Source organism: Erinaceus europaeus, chromosome 16 (assembly GCF_950295315.1).
Source record: "Erinaceus europaeus chromosome 16, mEriEur2.1, whole genome shotgun sequence".
NCBI lineage: Eukaryota > Metazoa > Chordata > Mammalia > Eulipotyphla > Erinaceidae > Erinaceus > Erinaceus europaeus.
The window spans coordinates 42,544,311-42,561,849 of NC_080177.1; the positions used below are offsets into that span (position 1 = coordinate 42,544,311).

Below are 17,539 nucleotides of genomic sequence, written 5' to 3' on the forward strand. Positions count from 1 at the left end.
CCTCAGACCCCAGACAAGAGAAATGCCAAACTATATGGCCTTTTGATATCCATCTTCTCTCTGTCTCACCCTACGGGTTTAACCCCTATGCTTCTCTCAAATACCTTTGGATAATTAAGTTGCTTGTGTTATGGAGAATAACTGTCTTATATCTCATCAATTCCTGTCATACCAGCCCCTTACCTTAGGGGCATGCTGACTGTTAAGAAACCTGTAATTTCTGTCATATTTCAACAATAATTAACTTCATTGCTTTTCTATTTAACTCATGTCCACGTTGCTAATAAACGGACTCTAGGATTCTGGGACTCTTAAGGACTCAGATTCTAGATTCACGCTAAGAGTCCCCTGGTGTCTTTTACTTCGTGTCACCCCTGTCGTGAGCGAGAAAGAACCAACCCGTTACCTTTCCCCTGGAGATCACCCCAAACTAGAGAGAGACCCTGACAGGAGGGGTGGGCTGTGCAGGTCAGGGGTGCAGGGGTCCTGAGGGAGGGGTGGGCTGTGCAGGTCTGGGGTGCAGGGTCCTGAGGGAGGGGTGGGCTGTGCAGGTCAGGGGTGCAAGGTCCTGAGGGAGGGGTGGGCTGCGCAGGTCAGGGGTGCAGGGTCCTGAGGGAGGGGTGGGCTGTGCAGGTCTGGGGTGCAGGGTCCTGAGGGAGGGGTGGGCTGTGCAGGTCAGGGGTGCAGGGTACTAAGGGAGGGGTGGGCTGTGCAGGTCTGGGGTGCAGGGTCCTGAGGGAGGGGTGGGCTGTGCAGGTCTGGGGTGCAGGGTCCTGAGGGAGGGGTGGGCTGTGTAGGTCATCTATCGAGTGCTCAATGAGAAAGGCTTTCAGCCAAGAATACTATATCCTGCTAGACTGTCATTCAGACTAGATGGAGGCATCAAAACCTTCTCAGACAAGCAACAGTTGAAGGAAGCAACCATCACCAAGCCTGCCCTGAAAGAAGTTCTGAAAGGTCTCCTATAAACAATCAGACCACCACAAATAGGACATATATCAAAACACCCTAAAACTCTACAAGAATGGCGTTAAACTATCTTCAATCTTTGATATCAATAAATGTCAATGGCCTGAATTCACCTATTAAAAGACACAGAGTAGGAAGATGGATCAGAAAATACAACCCAACAATATGCTGTCTACAGGAAACCCACCTAACTCAACAAGACAAACACAGACTTAAAAGTGAAAGGATGGAAAACTATCATACAAGCCAATGGCCCACAAAAAAGGGCAGGAACAGCTATTCTCATATCTGACATGACAGACTGTAAAATAGATAAGATTAAAAAAGATAGGAATGGACACTACTTAATGCTCAGAGGATCAGTCAATCAAGAGGACTTAACAAGTATTAACATCTATGCACCCAATGAGAAACCATCTAAATACATCAAACTTCTACTGAAAGACCTACAGCAATATATTAACAGTAACACAATCATAGTAGGGGACTTCAACACCCCACTCTCTCAACTTGACAGATCATCCAGGCAGAAAATCAATAAAGACATAAGGGAGCTAAATGAAGAGATAGATAAACTAGAACTATTGGACATTTTCAGAGTCATTCATCCCAAGAAACTGGAATACACATTTTACTCAAATCCACATGGGTCATTCTCAAGGATAGACCATATATTAGGCCACAAAGACAGCATCAGCCAATTCAAGAGCACTGAAATCATCCCAAGCATCTTCTCAGACCACAGTGGAATTAAACTAACACTTAACAATCAACAAAAGATCAGTAACAGTGCCAAAATGTGGAAGCTCAACAGTACACTTCTTAACAACTTCTGGGTCAAAGAGGAAATCAAGGAAGAAATCAGAATGTTTCGAGAGTTCAATGAAAATGAAGACACAAGCTATCAAAATATTTGGGACACAGCTAAAGCAGTCCTAAGAGGGAAGTTCATAGCTATACAAGCACACATTAGGAAACAAGAAAAAGCACAAATAAACAGCCTGATTGCACATCTTAAAGACCTAGAAGAACAACAACAAAGGAACCCTAAAGCAACCAGAAGGACAGAAATCACTAAAGTTAGGGCAGAAATAAATAACACTGAGAGTAGGAAAACCATACAAAAGATCAACGAAAGTAAATGTTGGTTCTTTGAAAGAGTAAACAAAATCGACAAACCTTTAGCCAGACTCACAAAACAAAAAAGGGAGAAGACCCAAATAAATCGGATAGTAAATGAAAGAGGAGATATCACAACAGACACCGCAGAAATTCAACATATCATGCGAGGCTTCTATGAACAACTATATGCCACCAAGCTAGAGAACCTGGAAGAAATGGATGATTTCCTAGACACCTACCAACTTCCAAAACTAAGTAAAGAGGAAGTGGATAGCATGAACAGGCCCATCACAGCTAATGAAATTGAAACAGTTATCAAAAATCTCCCCAAAAATAAAAGTCCTAGACCAGATGGTTTTACAAATGAATTCTACAAAACCTTCAAAGAAGAACTAATACCTCTACTTTTAAAAGTCTTCCAGAAGATGGAAGACACTGGAATACTCCCTGCCAGCTTCTATGACGCTAACATCACCCTGATACCAAAAGCAGACAGGGATACAACCAAAAAAGAAAACTACAGACCAATATCTCTGATGAACATAGATGCGAAAATATTGAACAAAATTCTAGCCAACCGGATACAGCAGTATATCAAAAAGATTGTCCATCAAGACCAAGTGGGGTTTATCCCAGGCATGCAAGGTTGGTTTAATGTACGTAAATCAATCAATGTGATCCACCACATCAACAAAAGCAAGACCAAAAACCACATGGTCATATCAATAGATGCAGAGAAAGCCTTTGACAAAATACAACATCCCTTTATGATCAAAACACTACAAAAAATGGGAATAGATGGAAAATTCCTGAAGATAGTGGAGTCTATATATAGCATACCTACAGCCAACATCATACTCAATGGTGAAAAACTGGAAGCATTTCCACTCAGATCAGGTACTAGACAGGGCTGCCCACTATCACCATTACTATTCAACAGAGTGTTGGAAGTTCTTGCCACAGCAATCAGGCAGGAGCAAGGAATTAAAGGGATACAGATTGGAAGAGAAGAAGTCAAACTCTCCTTATTTGCAGATGACATGATAGTATACATGGAAAAACCTAAGGAATCCTGCAAGAAGCTTTTGGAAATCATCAGGCAATACAGTAAGGTGTCAGGCTACAAAATTAACATTCAAAAGTCAGTGGCATTCCTCTATGCAAACACTAAGCTAGAAGAAATTGAAATCCAGAAATCAATTCCTTTTACTATAGCAACAAAAACAATAAAATATCTAGGAGTAAACCTAATCAAAGAAGTGAAAGACTTGTATACTGAAAATTATGAGTCACTACTCAAGGAAATTGAAAAAGACAGAAAGAAGTGGAAAGATATTCCATGTTCATGGGTTGGAAGAATTAACATCATCAAAATGAATATATTGCCCAGAGCCATCTACAAATTTAATGCTATCCCCATCAAGATCCCAAGCACATTTTTTAGGAGAATAGAACCAATGTTACAAATGTTTATCTGGAACCAGAAAAGACCTAGAATTGCCAAAACAATCTTGAGAAAAAAGAACAGAACCGGAGGCATCACACTCCCAGATCTCAAACTGTATTATAGGGCCATTGTCATCAAAACTGCTTGGTACTGGAACATGAACAGACACACTGACCAGTGGAATAGAATTGAGAGCCCAGTTATGGACATCTAATCTTTGACAAAGGGGCCCAGACTATTACATGGGGAAACCAGAGTCTCTTCAACAAATGGTGTTGGAAACAATGGGTTGAAACATGCAGAAGAATGAAACTGAATCACTGTATTTCACCAAATACAAAAGTAAATTCCAAGTGGATCAAGGACTTGGATGTTAGACCAGAAACTATCAGATACTTAGAGGAAAATATTGGCAGAACTTTTTATGCATAAATTTGAAAGACATTTTCAATGATACGAATCCAATTACAAGGAAGACTAAGACAAGTATAAACCTATGGGACTACATCAAATTAAAAAGCTTCTTCACAGCAAAAGAAACCACTACCCAAACCAAGAGACCCCTCACAGAATGGGAGAAGATCTTTACATGCCATACATTAGATAAGAGTTTAATAACCAATATATATAAAGAGCTTGCCAGACTCAACAACAAGACAGCAAATAACCCCATCCAAATATGGAGGGAGGACATGGACAGAATATTCACCACAGAGAGATCCAAAAGGCTGAGAAACACATGAAAAAATGCTCCAAGTCTTTGACTGTCAGAGAAATGCAAATCAAGACAACAATGAGATATCACTTCACTCCTGTGAGAATGTCATACATCAGAAAAGGTAACAGCAGCAAATGCTGGAGAGGGTGTGGGGTCAAAGGAACCCTCCTGCACTGCTGGTGGGAATGTCAATTGGTCCAACCTCTGTGGAGAACAGTCTGGAGAACTCTCAGAAGGCTAGAAATGGACCTACCCTATGACCCTGCAATTCCCCTCCTGGGGATATATCCTAAGGAACCCAACACATCCATCCAAAAAGATCTGTGTACACATATGTTCTTGGCGGCACAATTTGTAATAGCCAAAACCTGGAAGCAACCCAGGTGTCCAACAACAGATGAGTGGCTGAGCAAGCTGTGGTGTATATATACACAAAGAGAACTATATGTTCTGCTCTCAATGTCCTTCAAAGACTGGCTCAAGGAAAGAAAACCGAAAAATAGAAAGAGTGAGAAAGGAAAGAGAGAAGGCTTAGCGGTTATGCAGAAGACTCTAGCCTAAGACTCTGAAATCCCAGACTTAGTCTCACTCACCACCATCACAAGCCAGAGCGGATAAAACAAACTGAGAAATATAAGGTATTTGTATTTTTTTATATTTATTTATTTTACCTCCAAGGTTGCTGGGGCTCAGTACCTGCACCACAAATCCACTGCTCCTGGAGTCTATTTTTTCCCTTTTGTTGGCCCCCCCTTTTTATCATTGTTGTGGTTATTATTGTTGTTACTGATGTCATTGTTGTTGGATAGGACAGAAAGAAAGGAGAGAAGACAGAGGAGGAAGAGAAAGACAAACACCTGGCAGACCTGCTTTACAGCTTGTGAAGTGACTCCCCTGCAGGTGGAGAGTCAGGGGCTCAAACTGGGATCCTTAAGCTGGCCCTTGCGCTTTGCACCATGTGCACTTAACCTGTGCTACTGCCCATCCCACAGGTTTTTGTATTTTAATTAAGAGTTCCAAGATGGGAATGTAGCTCTGTATTTTTTCTTCTTTTTTCCATTTGATAGGATAGAGCAATTGAGAGGGAAAGTGCTCGGGGTTAAACCTGGAGCCTCAAGTATGGTAGGGCACAAGCTCTACCAGGTGAGCTGAACTTTTCTTTGCAAGACTGTTAAACCAGGGATGGAAGCTGCCTTATGTGGTAGAGTGCTTCTCCTTCATGTGTGCAGCCTGGGTCTGAATCCTGGCACAACATAGAAGTCTCATGACAGGGAGGAAGCCCAAATGCTATGCTGCCTCTCCCTCTGTTTCTCTGTATGAAATAAGCAGCATTAAAAAAAAAATAAAAAAAAAAAACACTATTTGAACAAAAAGTAATTTTTTTAATTTATTCCCTTTTTGTTGTCCTTGTTTTATTGTTGTAGTTATTGTTATTGATGTCATCATTGTTAGGACAGAGAGAAATGGAGAGAGGAAGGAAGACAGAGAAGGGGAGAGACAGACACCTGCAGACCTGCTTCACCGCTTGTGAAGCGACTCCCCTGCAAGTGGAGAGCCGGGGGGCTTGAACCGGGATCCTTAGGCTGGTCGTTGTGCCAAAGAGTAATTTTCCAACCACTTTCTTCCTACAGGATATTGAAAAACAGTACTATTTATTATTAAGTTCAGAAAAACTTTATATTACTAACCTCTCTTAACTCCCGAATCTGTTCTGATAGGCCTCCAATTTCAGAATAAGAAACGTTTCCAGGGTCCTCATGAGACATATTATAAACTAGTGGATCCACCTCCCTTGGCAAATATCTACAATGACAAAATACATATCCTATATTCACATGATGGAATACTACTCTGCTGTTAAAAATATCTCCTTGCATCATCTTAGATGAAACTTGTGGATATCATGTTAAGTGAGATAAACCAAAATGAGAAAGACAAATACCAAATGACCTCACCTATAAGCAGGATTTAACAAATATAAATGACTCACTTATGCAAGGACCTGTAGATAGTTTGATAAAAAATGTACTTGGAATAATTAGAAATTAGAAGGAAAAAATGGAGAAGATAAAAGTGAACTCATAAAGCTTATTTTGGATAAAATCTTCTCTCTGTGAGAATAAACATATAAAGAAACCTACCTCATGATAGTTAGTGTAGTCATATCCAAAGCAACTCTTGTTCCTGGTTTCAGCTTACTTTTATCAAGCTATTTTTATAAGACAAAAGGGATTACACATCAATACTTTAAATGCGGAATAACAAGAATAAATTATTTGCAAGCCAAATAATCTACCACGCCACTTTTTTTTTTTGCCTCCAGGGTTATTGCCTGCACTACAAATCCACCGCTCCTGGAGGCCATTTTTTCCCTTTTGTTGTGGTTATTATTATTGTTATTGCTGTCGCTGTTGGACAGGACAGAGAGAAATCAAGAGAGGAGGGGAAAACAGAGTGGGAAAGAGAAAGACAGATACCTACAGACCTGCTTCACCACTTGTGGAGCGACCCCTCTGCAGGTGGGAGGCTGGGGGCTAGAACCGAGATTTTTACAAAGGTCCTTGAGCTTCATGCAATGTGCGCTTTACCCACTGTGTGACCCCCAGGCCCCCCAAATAATCCTTTTTTTTTTTTTTTGCCTCCAGGGTTACCGCTGGGTCTTGTTGCCTTCACTACGAATCCACTGCTCTCGAACGATATTTTTACCCTTTTTGTTGCCCATTGTTGTTGTTGTCATTGCTGCTGGATAGGGCACAGAGAAATGGAGAGAGTAGAGGAAGACAGAGGGGGAGAGAAAGACAGACACCTGCAGACCTGCTTCACCGCTTGTGAAATGACTCCCCTGCAGGTGGGGAGCCGGGGGCTCGAACCAGGATCCTTACACAGGTCCTTGCACTTTGCGCCACATGCGCTTAACCCGCTATGCTACCGCCTGCCCCCCCCCAAATAATCCTTTCTAACCTTCAAGTGAAACTATTAGTTTTAGATTATAAACACCATGACTACTTCATAAAAATAACAATTCAAAATTATTTCTATCTTCTCCTTAAAGAATGCCCTTTATGGCACTTTCAGTTTGAAGATGTAATTACTAGTATACAAAGGTTGAGCAGGTAATGGCTTAGTTTTTCAAGAAGAAATGAACTCTTGTTCTTCAAAAGCTAATACTTTTTTGTCCATAATAAATATTTATTGAACAGGGCCAAGCGGTGGTGCACCTGGTTAGGTGCTCACATTACAGTGCACAAGAACCCAGGTTCAAGCACCTGGTCCCCACCTGCAGGGAAAAGCTTCACAAGTGGTGAAGCAGGGCCACAGGTGTCTCTGTCTCTCCCACTCTCTATCTCAACCTCCCCTTCTCAACTTCTGTCTATCCAATAATAAAAAAAAGAAATTTTTATTGAACTGAAACCAAAATAGGAAATCACTGTTGCATATCTTTTTGAAAAATTTATTTTCCCTTTTGTTGCCCTTGTTTGTCATTGCTGTTGTAGTTATTATTGTCGTTGTTATTGATGTCATTGTTGTTAGGACAGAGAAATGGAGAGAGATAGGGAAGACAGAGAGGGGGAGAGAAAGATAGACACCTGCAGACCTGCTTCACCACTTGTGAAGCGACTCCCCTACAGGCGGGGAGCCGGGGGCTCGAACTGGGATCCTTATGCCAGTCCTTGTGCTCTGCGCCACATGTGCTTAACCGCTGCACTACTGCCCGACTCCCAAAAGGACACATTTTAAAGGTGTGGCTACTAGATTTATTTTTAAAACTTTTTAAAATATTTATTTATTCCCTTTTGTTGCCCTTGTTTTATTGTTATTGATGTCATCATTGTTGGATAAGACAGAGAGAAATGGAGAGTGGAGAAGACAGAGAGGGGGAGAGAAAGATAAGACACCTGCAGACCTGCTTCACCGCTTGTAAAGTGACTCCCCTGCAGGTGGGGAGCCAGGTGCTAGAACCGGGATCCTTCTGCTAGTCCTTGGGCTTTGCACCACATGTGCTTAACCTGCTGCACTACTGCCCAGCTTCCCTAGATTTATTTTTTAATATATCTTTATGGAAAAAGGTCATAGGTACTTGATCATAGGAGATAAATAACTAGCCTGAGAAATATGGAAATTCATGCTGATTTCCCATAGATTTTTGTTGAGAGCTTAAAAACAAACAAACAAACAAACAAACTAATAAAGACATTGCTGGAAACCATTCATGGATGGGGAGAGGGTAGATAGCATAATGGTTATGCAAAGAGACTCTCATGCCTGAGGCTCCAAAATCCCAGGTTCAATCCCCCACACCACCATAAGCATAAGATCTGAGCAGCGCTCTGGTTAAAAAAAAAAAAAAGAAAGGAAACCATTCATGGCTTCTCTGCATGTCAGACACTATGCTAGATTATATACTGATATTAGGCTGAATAACGCTAAATAATTCATCAGCATATTTGGCATGATAATTTACTTGGCTAGAATTGAGTATAGTCTTTCCAGTAAATTCACTTGATATTCAAGCTTTATTTTTCAAAAAAAAAAAAAAAAAGTAATTTTACTGAGAGAAAAAGAACATCAGAATATCACAGGCACAAGTGAGGCAGGAGATCAAACTCAGGACTTTATGCTTCAGAGTTCAAAACTATCCTCTGTGCCACCAAGTTACTTTTTTCTCTCTCTCTCTCTCTCTAACCTGAGCTCTTGGCACAGCTCTGGCTCATGGTGGTGTTGGGAATTAAAGCTGATATCTGGGAGCCTCAGTTTTAAGAATGTTAGCATAACCATATACCTCCAAATTATTTATTTTTAATTCTGTGGATATCCTGGGCTATAACCCCATGGTACTCAAAGAAAATAGCAGGTGACCAACTTGGAAAGATAAACTAGGTAAACAAGGCAGAAGCAAAACCCCACTACCTCTACTGGCATCTTGGGTGAGAAAATTCTGGATTCTCCATATTACTGAAGGTGTTAATGGCCAGCGACCAGACAGAAAGACAATCCTGAGGACTGACAGAAAATGAAGTTCACTTATTCCCCACCCCACAATGTGGAAATGCCGCCTTCTTTTTTTTTTAATTTCTTTATTGGGGAATTAATGTTTTACATTTGACAGTAAATACAATAGTCTGTACAGGCATAACATTTCTCAGTTGTCCCCATAATACAACCCCCACCAGATCCTCTGTCATCCCTTTTCGACCTGTACTCTCCCCCCACACCCACCCACCCCCATACACACCCACCCCAGTCTTTTACTTCGGTGCAATACACCAACTCCAGTTCAGGTTCTTCTTTCTTTCTTCTTTTTTTTCACCAGAGCACTAATTAGCTCTGGCTACTGTTGACTTTAGGGATCAAACTGAATTGAACCTCTAGCATGCAGATCCTATGCTCTACTGCTGCACTGTCTTTTCTCCCCCAAGTTATTTTTCAATAACTCTTTTTTTTTTTTTGCCTCTAGGGTTATTGCTGGGGCTCAGTGCCTGCACCATGAATCCACTGCTCCTGGAGGCCATCCCCCCACCCCCCCGCTTTTGTTGCCCTTGTTGTTTTTCATTGTTGTTGTTATTGATGTCGTTGTTGTTAGATAGGACAGAGAGAAATGGAGAGAGGAGGGGAAGACAGAGAGGGGGAGAGAAAGACAGACACCTGCAGACCTCCTTCACCGCCTGAGAAGCGACTCCCCTGCAGGTGGGGAGCCGGGGGCTTGATCCAGGATTCTTGCACTTTGCGCCACATGCACTTAACCTGCTGTGCTACCGCCCAACTCCCCTCTCTTGTTCTTAACCAGAACACTGCTCAGCTCAGGCTCATGGTAGTTTAGGGGATTAAACCAGGGAACTCGGAGCCTCAGAAGTGAGAGTTTGTTTGCATTATGCTATCTCCCCTGACCTCCCCCAAGTTATTTTTTTATTAAAAAAAAAAATTGTGGTCCGGGAGGTGGCACAGTGGATAAAGCACTGAACTCTCAAGCAGCAGGTCCCGAGTTCAATCCCCATCAACACATGTACCAGAGTGATGTCTGGTTCTTTCTTTCTCTCCTATCTTTCTCATTAATAAATAAAATCTTTAAAAAAAGGGAGTCGGGTGGAAGCACAGCGGGTTAAGCGCACGTGGCGCAAAGCGCAAGGACCAATATTAAGGATCCGGGTTCAAGCCCCCGGCTCCCCACCCGCAGGGGAGTCAATTCACAGGCTGTGAAGCAGGTCTGCAGGTATCTATCTTTCTCTCCCCCTGTCTGTCTTCTCCTCCTCTCTCCATTTCTCTCTGTCCTATCTAACAACAACATCACCAACAACAATGAAAAACAAGGGCAACAAAAGGAAAAATAAATATATAAAAAAATTAAAATCTTTAAAAATTCCATGCTAGGGCCAGAGAGATAGTATAATGGTTATGTAAAAAGACTTCTATGCCTGAGGCTCTGAGGCCCCAGGTTCAATACCTAAAACCATCCTAAGCCTGAGTTAATCAGTGCTCTGATCAGACTCCCGGTTTCCCTCTCATTGTATTTCTCTTATATAAAGGAGTAAGTAAAATAAAATTCTTTGTTGTATTGACAAAATAGTTCACTTGGATAGTGGGCTGCTTTGTTAGATGTATGACAGAGGTTGAGTCTGGCTCCCACAACATGAAAGAACTTTTGCTGTTGTGGTCGGTCTCTCTTTTTAACCAGAGCACTGCTCAGCTCTGGCTCATGGCGGTGTGGGGGATTGAACCTGGGACTTGGAAGCCTTAGGCATGAAAGTCTCTTTGCATAACCATTATGCTATACCCCCACCCCTTTTGTGGTCTCTTTCAATCTCTCTTTAAGAAAAGAGGTACTGAAATGAATAGTGTTGGGACTTTCAAGCATGAGGTCCTGAGTTCAATCCCCGGGAGCACATATACCAGAGAAATGTCTGGTTCTTTCTCTCTCCTCCTATCCCATTCATTAATAAATAAACATTTTTTTAAAAAGAGCAAAAAAGTCCAGACAGTGGTATAATCTATTGAGCACACATTACAATGTGCAGGGAGGGACACAGGGTTCAACCTCCCCAGCCCCCAACTGCAGGGGGAAGTTTTGTAAGCCTCAAAGCAGTGTTGCAGGTGTCTCTTTTTCTCTCCCCCTTGATTCCTCTGTCTCTATCCAATAAATAAAACAAAAAACACGTCCAACATAAAATTCAGAATTGTGAAAACTACTGATCATTTTTCATAGGATTTTGCAAAGAGCTCTAAATTTAAGATTTAGTGCTGGGGCCAGGCAGTGGCGCACCTGGTTAAGTGCTCACATTACAGTGCACAAGGACCTGAGTTTAAGCACCCAGTCCCCACCTGCAGGGGGAAAGCTTCACAAGTGGTAAAGCAGAGCTGCAGGTGTCTGTCTCTCTCCCTATCTCCCCCTCCTCTCCATTTCTGTCTCTATCCAATAATAAAATATCTTTGAAAAATGAAAAAAATTAAAAAAAAAGATTTAATGCTAATTGAAATGAACTGGATTGGCAAAACACTAAGCTTAATATTGGGCTGCCAGAAAAGTAATGTTTCTTTCTTTCTTTCTTTCTTTTAAAGATTTTGTTTATTAATGAGAAACATAGGAGAAGAAAGAGCCAGCCAGACATCACTCTGGTACATGTGCTGCCGGGGATTGAACTCAGGACCTCATGCTTTAGAGTCCAATGCTTTATCAACTGCGTCACCTCCCGGACCACATGATGTGTTTTTCTGTGCAGAAATACATCATAACTTTCCAACAACCCAATATTGTATATTAAGCTAAAAAAGAAATGCAATTTTACTTGAAAAATAGTTGTACATAGCTTAATATCAAGCAAATTCAATGTCTATGCTTATATGTACAGAAAATATATATCTGGTGATCTGGGAGGTGGTGCAGTGGATAAAGCATTGAACCCACAAGTATGAAGTTCTGAGACAGTACATATACCAGAGTGATATCTGGTTCTTTCTCTCTCTCTCCTCCTATCTTTCTCATTAATAAATAAATAAAATCTTGGGAGTTGGGCGGCAGCGCAGCCGGTAACTGCACGTGACAAGCACAAGGACCAGCTTAAGGAGCCTGGTCAAGCCCCTGGCTCCCCACCTGCAGGGGGGTTGCTTCACAGGCAGTGAAGCAGGTCTGCAGGTAATCTCCCCCTCTGTCTTCCTCTCTTATCTCCATTTTTCTCTGTCCTATCCAACAATGACGACATCAGCAACAACAGCAACAATAACTACAACAACAATAAAAAACAAGGGCAATAAAAGGGAAAATAAATAAATATTAAAAAATAATAAAATCTTAAAAAGAAAGAAAGAAAATATATATTCTGGTTTTCTCAAGCACTGTAGTCTTTATCCTCCCAAAGTCTCAAATTAACTGTAGAAATCACCATGGACCATTTTAGAAATGTCAACTATTTGCACTATAAGCCATTAACCTTTCCCAATAAAATTAAAGTGTTACCTGTCGGCGACAACCCACAACGTATCTTGGTCCATTTGTAGCTTTAACAATGACTAGAGGAAGAAAATGAAAGGACAAATTTGAAAAATATAAAGCATAAAAAAGAAAAAATATATATCTGCATTGATGACATGTCCAATTTTTTCTGTCCTCCAAGAACACAGTTGAAAGAAAACTTACTTCATTTGAAAAACAAAAAAATAACTACAGGGAGATAATTCTGCCTGTTAAACACCAATTTGCATGCACAGTCCCAAGGCTCAATCTCTTATGACAGCCCCATTTCACACTTCATTTCTCCCCCCAAAAAATAAAAATTTAAAAAGCAAGCATTTCAAAAACTGGCAGGGAGAACAAGTTTTAGATCTTAACTCCACTTACATTTTTCTTCAGTTAGCTGCTTAAGTACTTCACCCACAATCTAAGAAAGGAAAAAAAGGATACTTTTTGCCAACAGCTAAAAAAACAAAGCAAATCAACATCATTCAGCATAACCCAAACTTCATTACCTACCTGTCCAACACTTTGTAGGGCCTTCAGATCATTTTCAGACTTTTCATACTGCTTGGTAAGTTCTTTTAATTGTTCTCTTACTGAAATAACAGAATTTGAACATTTTTAAATAAACAATAATTTGAGTAAGTTTTTAAAAAGTCTCACTTAACTCTTATTTTACATATGCCTTATATCCACTATATCAAATCACAAAGGACAAAATGCTACTTGTATCATGTTTACAAATAAAATGTAACAGAGAAGGCACTGTGTTTTCTTTAATCTGTAATAGCTGTCAAAGCACATTTTAGGATACATTCTTAATCGACAGTGACAGAGAAATGATAAAAGATCCAAAAGGTGCGTTTCTACACAAAATTATACGGTCATGTACATCCTTTAAATTGTCCATTGAAGATGGTTGGGATAGAACTCATCCTGTAAAGTGCACACTTACGAGGGCCGAGGCCCTGGGTTCAAGCCCCCCTACCCACAAAGCTCCAGACTGGTGAAGCGCCTCTGTGGCATCTTTCCCTCTACGTGAAAGAGTCCACCAGAAGTGGTGGGCTCAAGCTGCCACAAAGCAAGCCCCGACGTGACACAAACACAAAGCCTTTTCAGTGCAGGTGTAGTACAGAAAGAAAGGAAGGAAGGAAGGGAGGGAGGGAGGAAGGAAGGGAGGGAGGGAGGAAGGAAGGAAGGAAGGAAGCTGTGCCCTTTCCTTTTAGCTCAGATGGTTAGAGAAACTTCCGTGACCGCTGGACTCCTCTCTCAATCTCCGCGCCCAGCACTCCACTCCAACAAGTCAACTCCCTGTTCTCCCCTCTCGTTTGTGCTGCTTTGCCTCAAGCCTTCGTCCCTTTTCAGGGAACCGGGACTCCACCAAAACTGCTCCCACTGCGCTCCAACCTGGGAAACCTCCAACCTGGCCATTCCTCCTCTAGTCCTCTTGCACTTCCACCTCAGAACTGTGATGTCCTATCACCTGGACCAGCCCGAGCCATCGCCACCCCCACAGAGGCTCCCGTTCCCCCAGCCCTGGGCAGGATGACAAAGCGCCTTGTCCTGGACCGAGGCCTTCCCGTTCCCCGAGCGCGGTGGCCGAGCTCAGCGAAAGGCCTCCGCTTTGTCAGACACCGAAGCCTGTCCAGTCACAAAATTCTGCAGGAAGAGGTGCACTTACATTCTTTGAGACGGCCATCTATCTCCTTATGTTCAAGAAGCTTCTTCCGAAAATCCGTCAGTGACTTATCTCTAGGGTCCGCCATGATGAGAAGCCGTCGCTCATAGGGGATGCCGGGAATGGCCATGGCCGCCCGGGCGGGGGGAGGGGCGGGGCGAAGGAGGAGAATCTCCCTCCAGGGGCGGGCTCATCCGCGAGCCCGCTCCTTCCGGCTGCCGCTCCTCTCTACTTCTCCCAGCTCAGCCTCTCTGCCTTTGTGAGACGTGAAGTTCCCAGACAGAGGCCTCCGCCCATGCCGCCCCCTACCGGTCAAGATGGGTAAAGCGGCACTCTATTTTATCTGGCGGTTCTTAGAAAAAACTCGGAATGGGTCCTTAGGGATAAATGGTGAGAGATTAAAGAAGAATACAGTTTCTTATAATATGGAGGGAAGGCAAAATAATTTCAGAGTGTGATAAATAATATGCTCTAATGGAAGTAAAACATGATGTTAGAGTAAGGTAAGGAGTACTAATTTAGAAAAGATATGTGCAATAAGGAGCCAGCCATTAACAAACTGGAGAAAAACCCTCCAAAGAAACAGCAAGGGAAAAAGATCTTGGTTAAATTCCAGAAACAGAAGGAGAGCTATGAGACCGGAAGAGGGTAAGTTTCAAGAGATGGCACTAATGTAGCCTGAGTCAGACACTAAAGACTGCTGGAACTGTCTTTCAGATTTATTTCTGTGCTTGGACAAGTTAATCTCTCAAAATCTCTGTAAAATGAAACATAATAGCAGTACCTGTATCACACGATTGTCATGAGTATTAAATAGGACACTGTAGTTATGGAACCAGGTGGTGGCTCACATGTTTGAGTGCACGTGTTACAATGCCCACAGTCCTGGGTTCAGGCCTAACACCCCCCCCACCTGCACAGGCAATATCTTTCTGCCCACTACCCCCTCCTTCTTGATTTTTCTCTGTCTCTATCCCATAATAATAATTTTAAAAAATAAGTGTGATTATTATACAATGTACTCTGTAATTTCTGACACAAAGTAATCATTCAGTTGTGTTTTGTGTTATTTTTAATTATTTTTTATTTTTCCCCTTTATTGGGGGATTAATGTTTTACATTCAACAGTAAATACAATAGTCTGTACATGCATAACATTTCTCACTTTGTTTAAAATTATTTAAAGGTAGAAATTATCTCAGTCTTTGCAGCACAAGTCCCCACTGCTATCTCTTTGCAACTCTCTTCCCTAGGAAAATTTGCTGTTCCAGCAATGATAAAATCCCCCAAAACAGTGGTCTGGGAGGTGGTGCAGTGATAAGACTTTGGACTCTCAAGCATGAGGTCCCAGAGTTCAACTCCTGGCAGCACATATGCCAGAGTGATGTCTGGTTCTTTTTCTCTCCTATCTTTCTTATAAATAAAATAAAAATCTTTTTAAAAAAAATTCCCCAAAATAAACTCCATTTGATTTCAACTACCCAGAGGACCTATCTGCTTGGTTTTAGTACATATATCTTACATATACTTATAAAATACAAATTTATGTGAATTAAATTATAAAGATACATAAAAGGGGGAGTCGGGCAGTAGCGCAGTGGGTTAAGCACACCTGGTGTGAAACTCAAGGACCTGCATAAGGATCCCGGTTCCAGCCCGGGGCTCCCCACCTGCAGGGAAGTCGCTTCACAGGCCGTAAAACAGATCTACAGGTGTCTTTCTCTCCCCCTCTCTGTCTTCCCCTCTTCTCTCCATTTCTCTGTGTCCTATCCAACAATAACGACATCAATAATAACAACAACTACAGCAACAATAAAAAAAAAGACAAGGGAAACAAACGAGAAAACAAATAAATAAAAATTTTTTAAAATACATAAAAGATGTTTTTCAATGTTATTAGCAAAAACAGTATTGTATGAATATTGTATTCCGTCTTTCTAAAAACTGGGATTTGCAGTAGATAATGTAGAGAAAGACAGTTGATCAGGGATAGTCCTGATTCAGCTGAAGCTTTCCTGGTCAAACTATTTCAGCCAAAACAAAATATGTGATCTCAGATATCAAGAAGAGAGCACGGGGCCAGGTGGTAGCTCATCTGGTTGAGCGCATATGTTACATTGCAAGGACCCATGTTCGAGCCCCTGGTGCCCACCTGCAGGGGGAAAGTTTCACAAGTGGTGAAGCAGTGCTGCAAGTGTCTCTCTGTCTCTCTCCCTCTCTATTACCCCCTTTCCTCTCAATTTCTGACTTTCTCTATTCAACAAATAAAGATTTTTTAAAAAGTTAAAAAAAAGAAAAAATTAAAAAAAAAAAGAAATGTCAAGAAGAGAGCACAAGGCAAAAAAAAAAGTCATTTACATTTCATCAATTTGGTACAATGTTATGAGTAGCTTTGGTGTGCTATTTCAGAATAATGCTCCAATATATTTTTTAAAGTCTTAAAAAATTATTTATTCCCTTTTGTTGCCCTTGTTGTTTTTTATTGTTGTAGTTATTATTGTTGATGTTTTTGGATAGGACAGAGAGAAATGGAGATAGGAGGGAAGACAGGGAGAGGGAGAGAAATATAGACACCTGCAGACCTGCTTCACCTCCTGTGAAGCAACTCCCCTGTAGGGGGGGAGCCAGGGCTCCACCCAGGATCCTTCCATTGTTCCTTGTGCCTTGTACCACCTGTGCTTAAGCCTCTGCGCTCCCACCCAGCTCCCTGCTCCAATATTTTACACTCCCTTGACCATTGTTTTTTTTTTTTTTTTAATTTTTTTTTTTAATTAATTTTATTTTTGAGAGATGAAGAGAGGAGAGAGAGAGAAACACCAGAACACTGCTCAGCTCAGGCTTATGGTGGTGCGGGGGATTGAACCTGGGACTTAGGAGCCTCAGGCATGAGAGTCTGTTTGCATAACCATTATGCTGTCTCCCCCGCCCCCATTGTTTTTTTTTAAGTACTTTGTAAATATTTTATTTATTTGGACAGACAAAAAAAATTGTAAGGGGAGTGGAGAGACAGAAAGGGGGAGAAACAGAAAGAAACTTGCAGCACTGCTTTACTGCTTGGGAAGCTTTCCCTCTGTAGGTGGGGACCAGGGACTTGAACCCAGGTTCTTGAACATTGTAGCACAGGCAATCAACCAGATGCACCACCACCTTGCCCCCTACTGT

The 17,539-nt window shown here is 41.6% G+C and overlaps 1 protein-coding gene across 2 annotated transcripts in view; it reads right to left on the reverse strand.

Annotated features, from left to right (window-relative positions):
- PSMC6 (proteasome 26S subunit, ATPase 6) overlaps positions 1 to 14,563 on the reverse strand; it is a 34,058-nt gene extending 19,495 nt beyond the window's left edge. The window contains exons 1-6 of one of the 2 annotated variants that reach the window (XM_060174962.1): positions 14,381 to 14,563; positions 13,216 to 13,295; positions 13,084 to 13,123; positions 12,703 to 12,755; positions 6,398 to 6,465; positions 5,945 to 6,059 (exon numbers count right to left, since the gene is read on the reverse strand). In XM_060174962.1, coding sequence (XP_060030945.1) covers positions 5,945 to 6,059; positions 6,398 to 6,465; positions 12,703 to 12,755; positions 13,084 to 13,123; positions 13,216 to 13,295; positions 14,381 to 14,507 — 483 coding nt within the window. In that variant the 5' untranslated portion in view covers positions 14,508 to 14,563. The remainder of the gene's footprint in view (positions 1 to 5,944; positions 6,060 to 6,397; positions 6,466 to 12,702; positions 12,756 to 13,083; positions 13,124 to 13,215; positions 13,296 to 14,380) is intronic. The other variant, XM_060174961.1, reaches the window with a different exon arrangement.
- Positions 14,564 to 17,539: the final 2,976 nt, after the last annotated feature.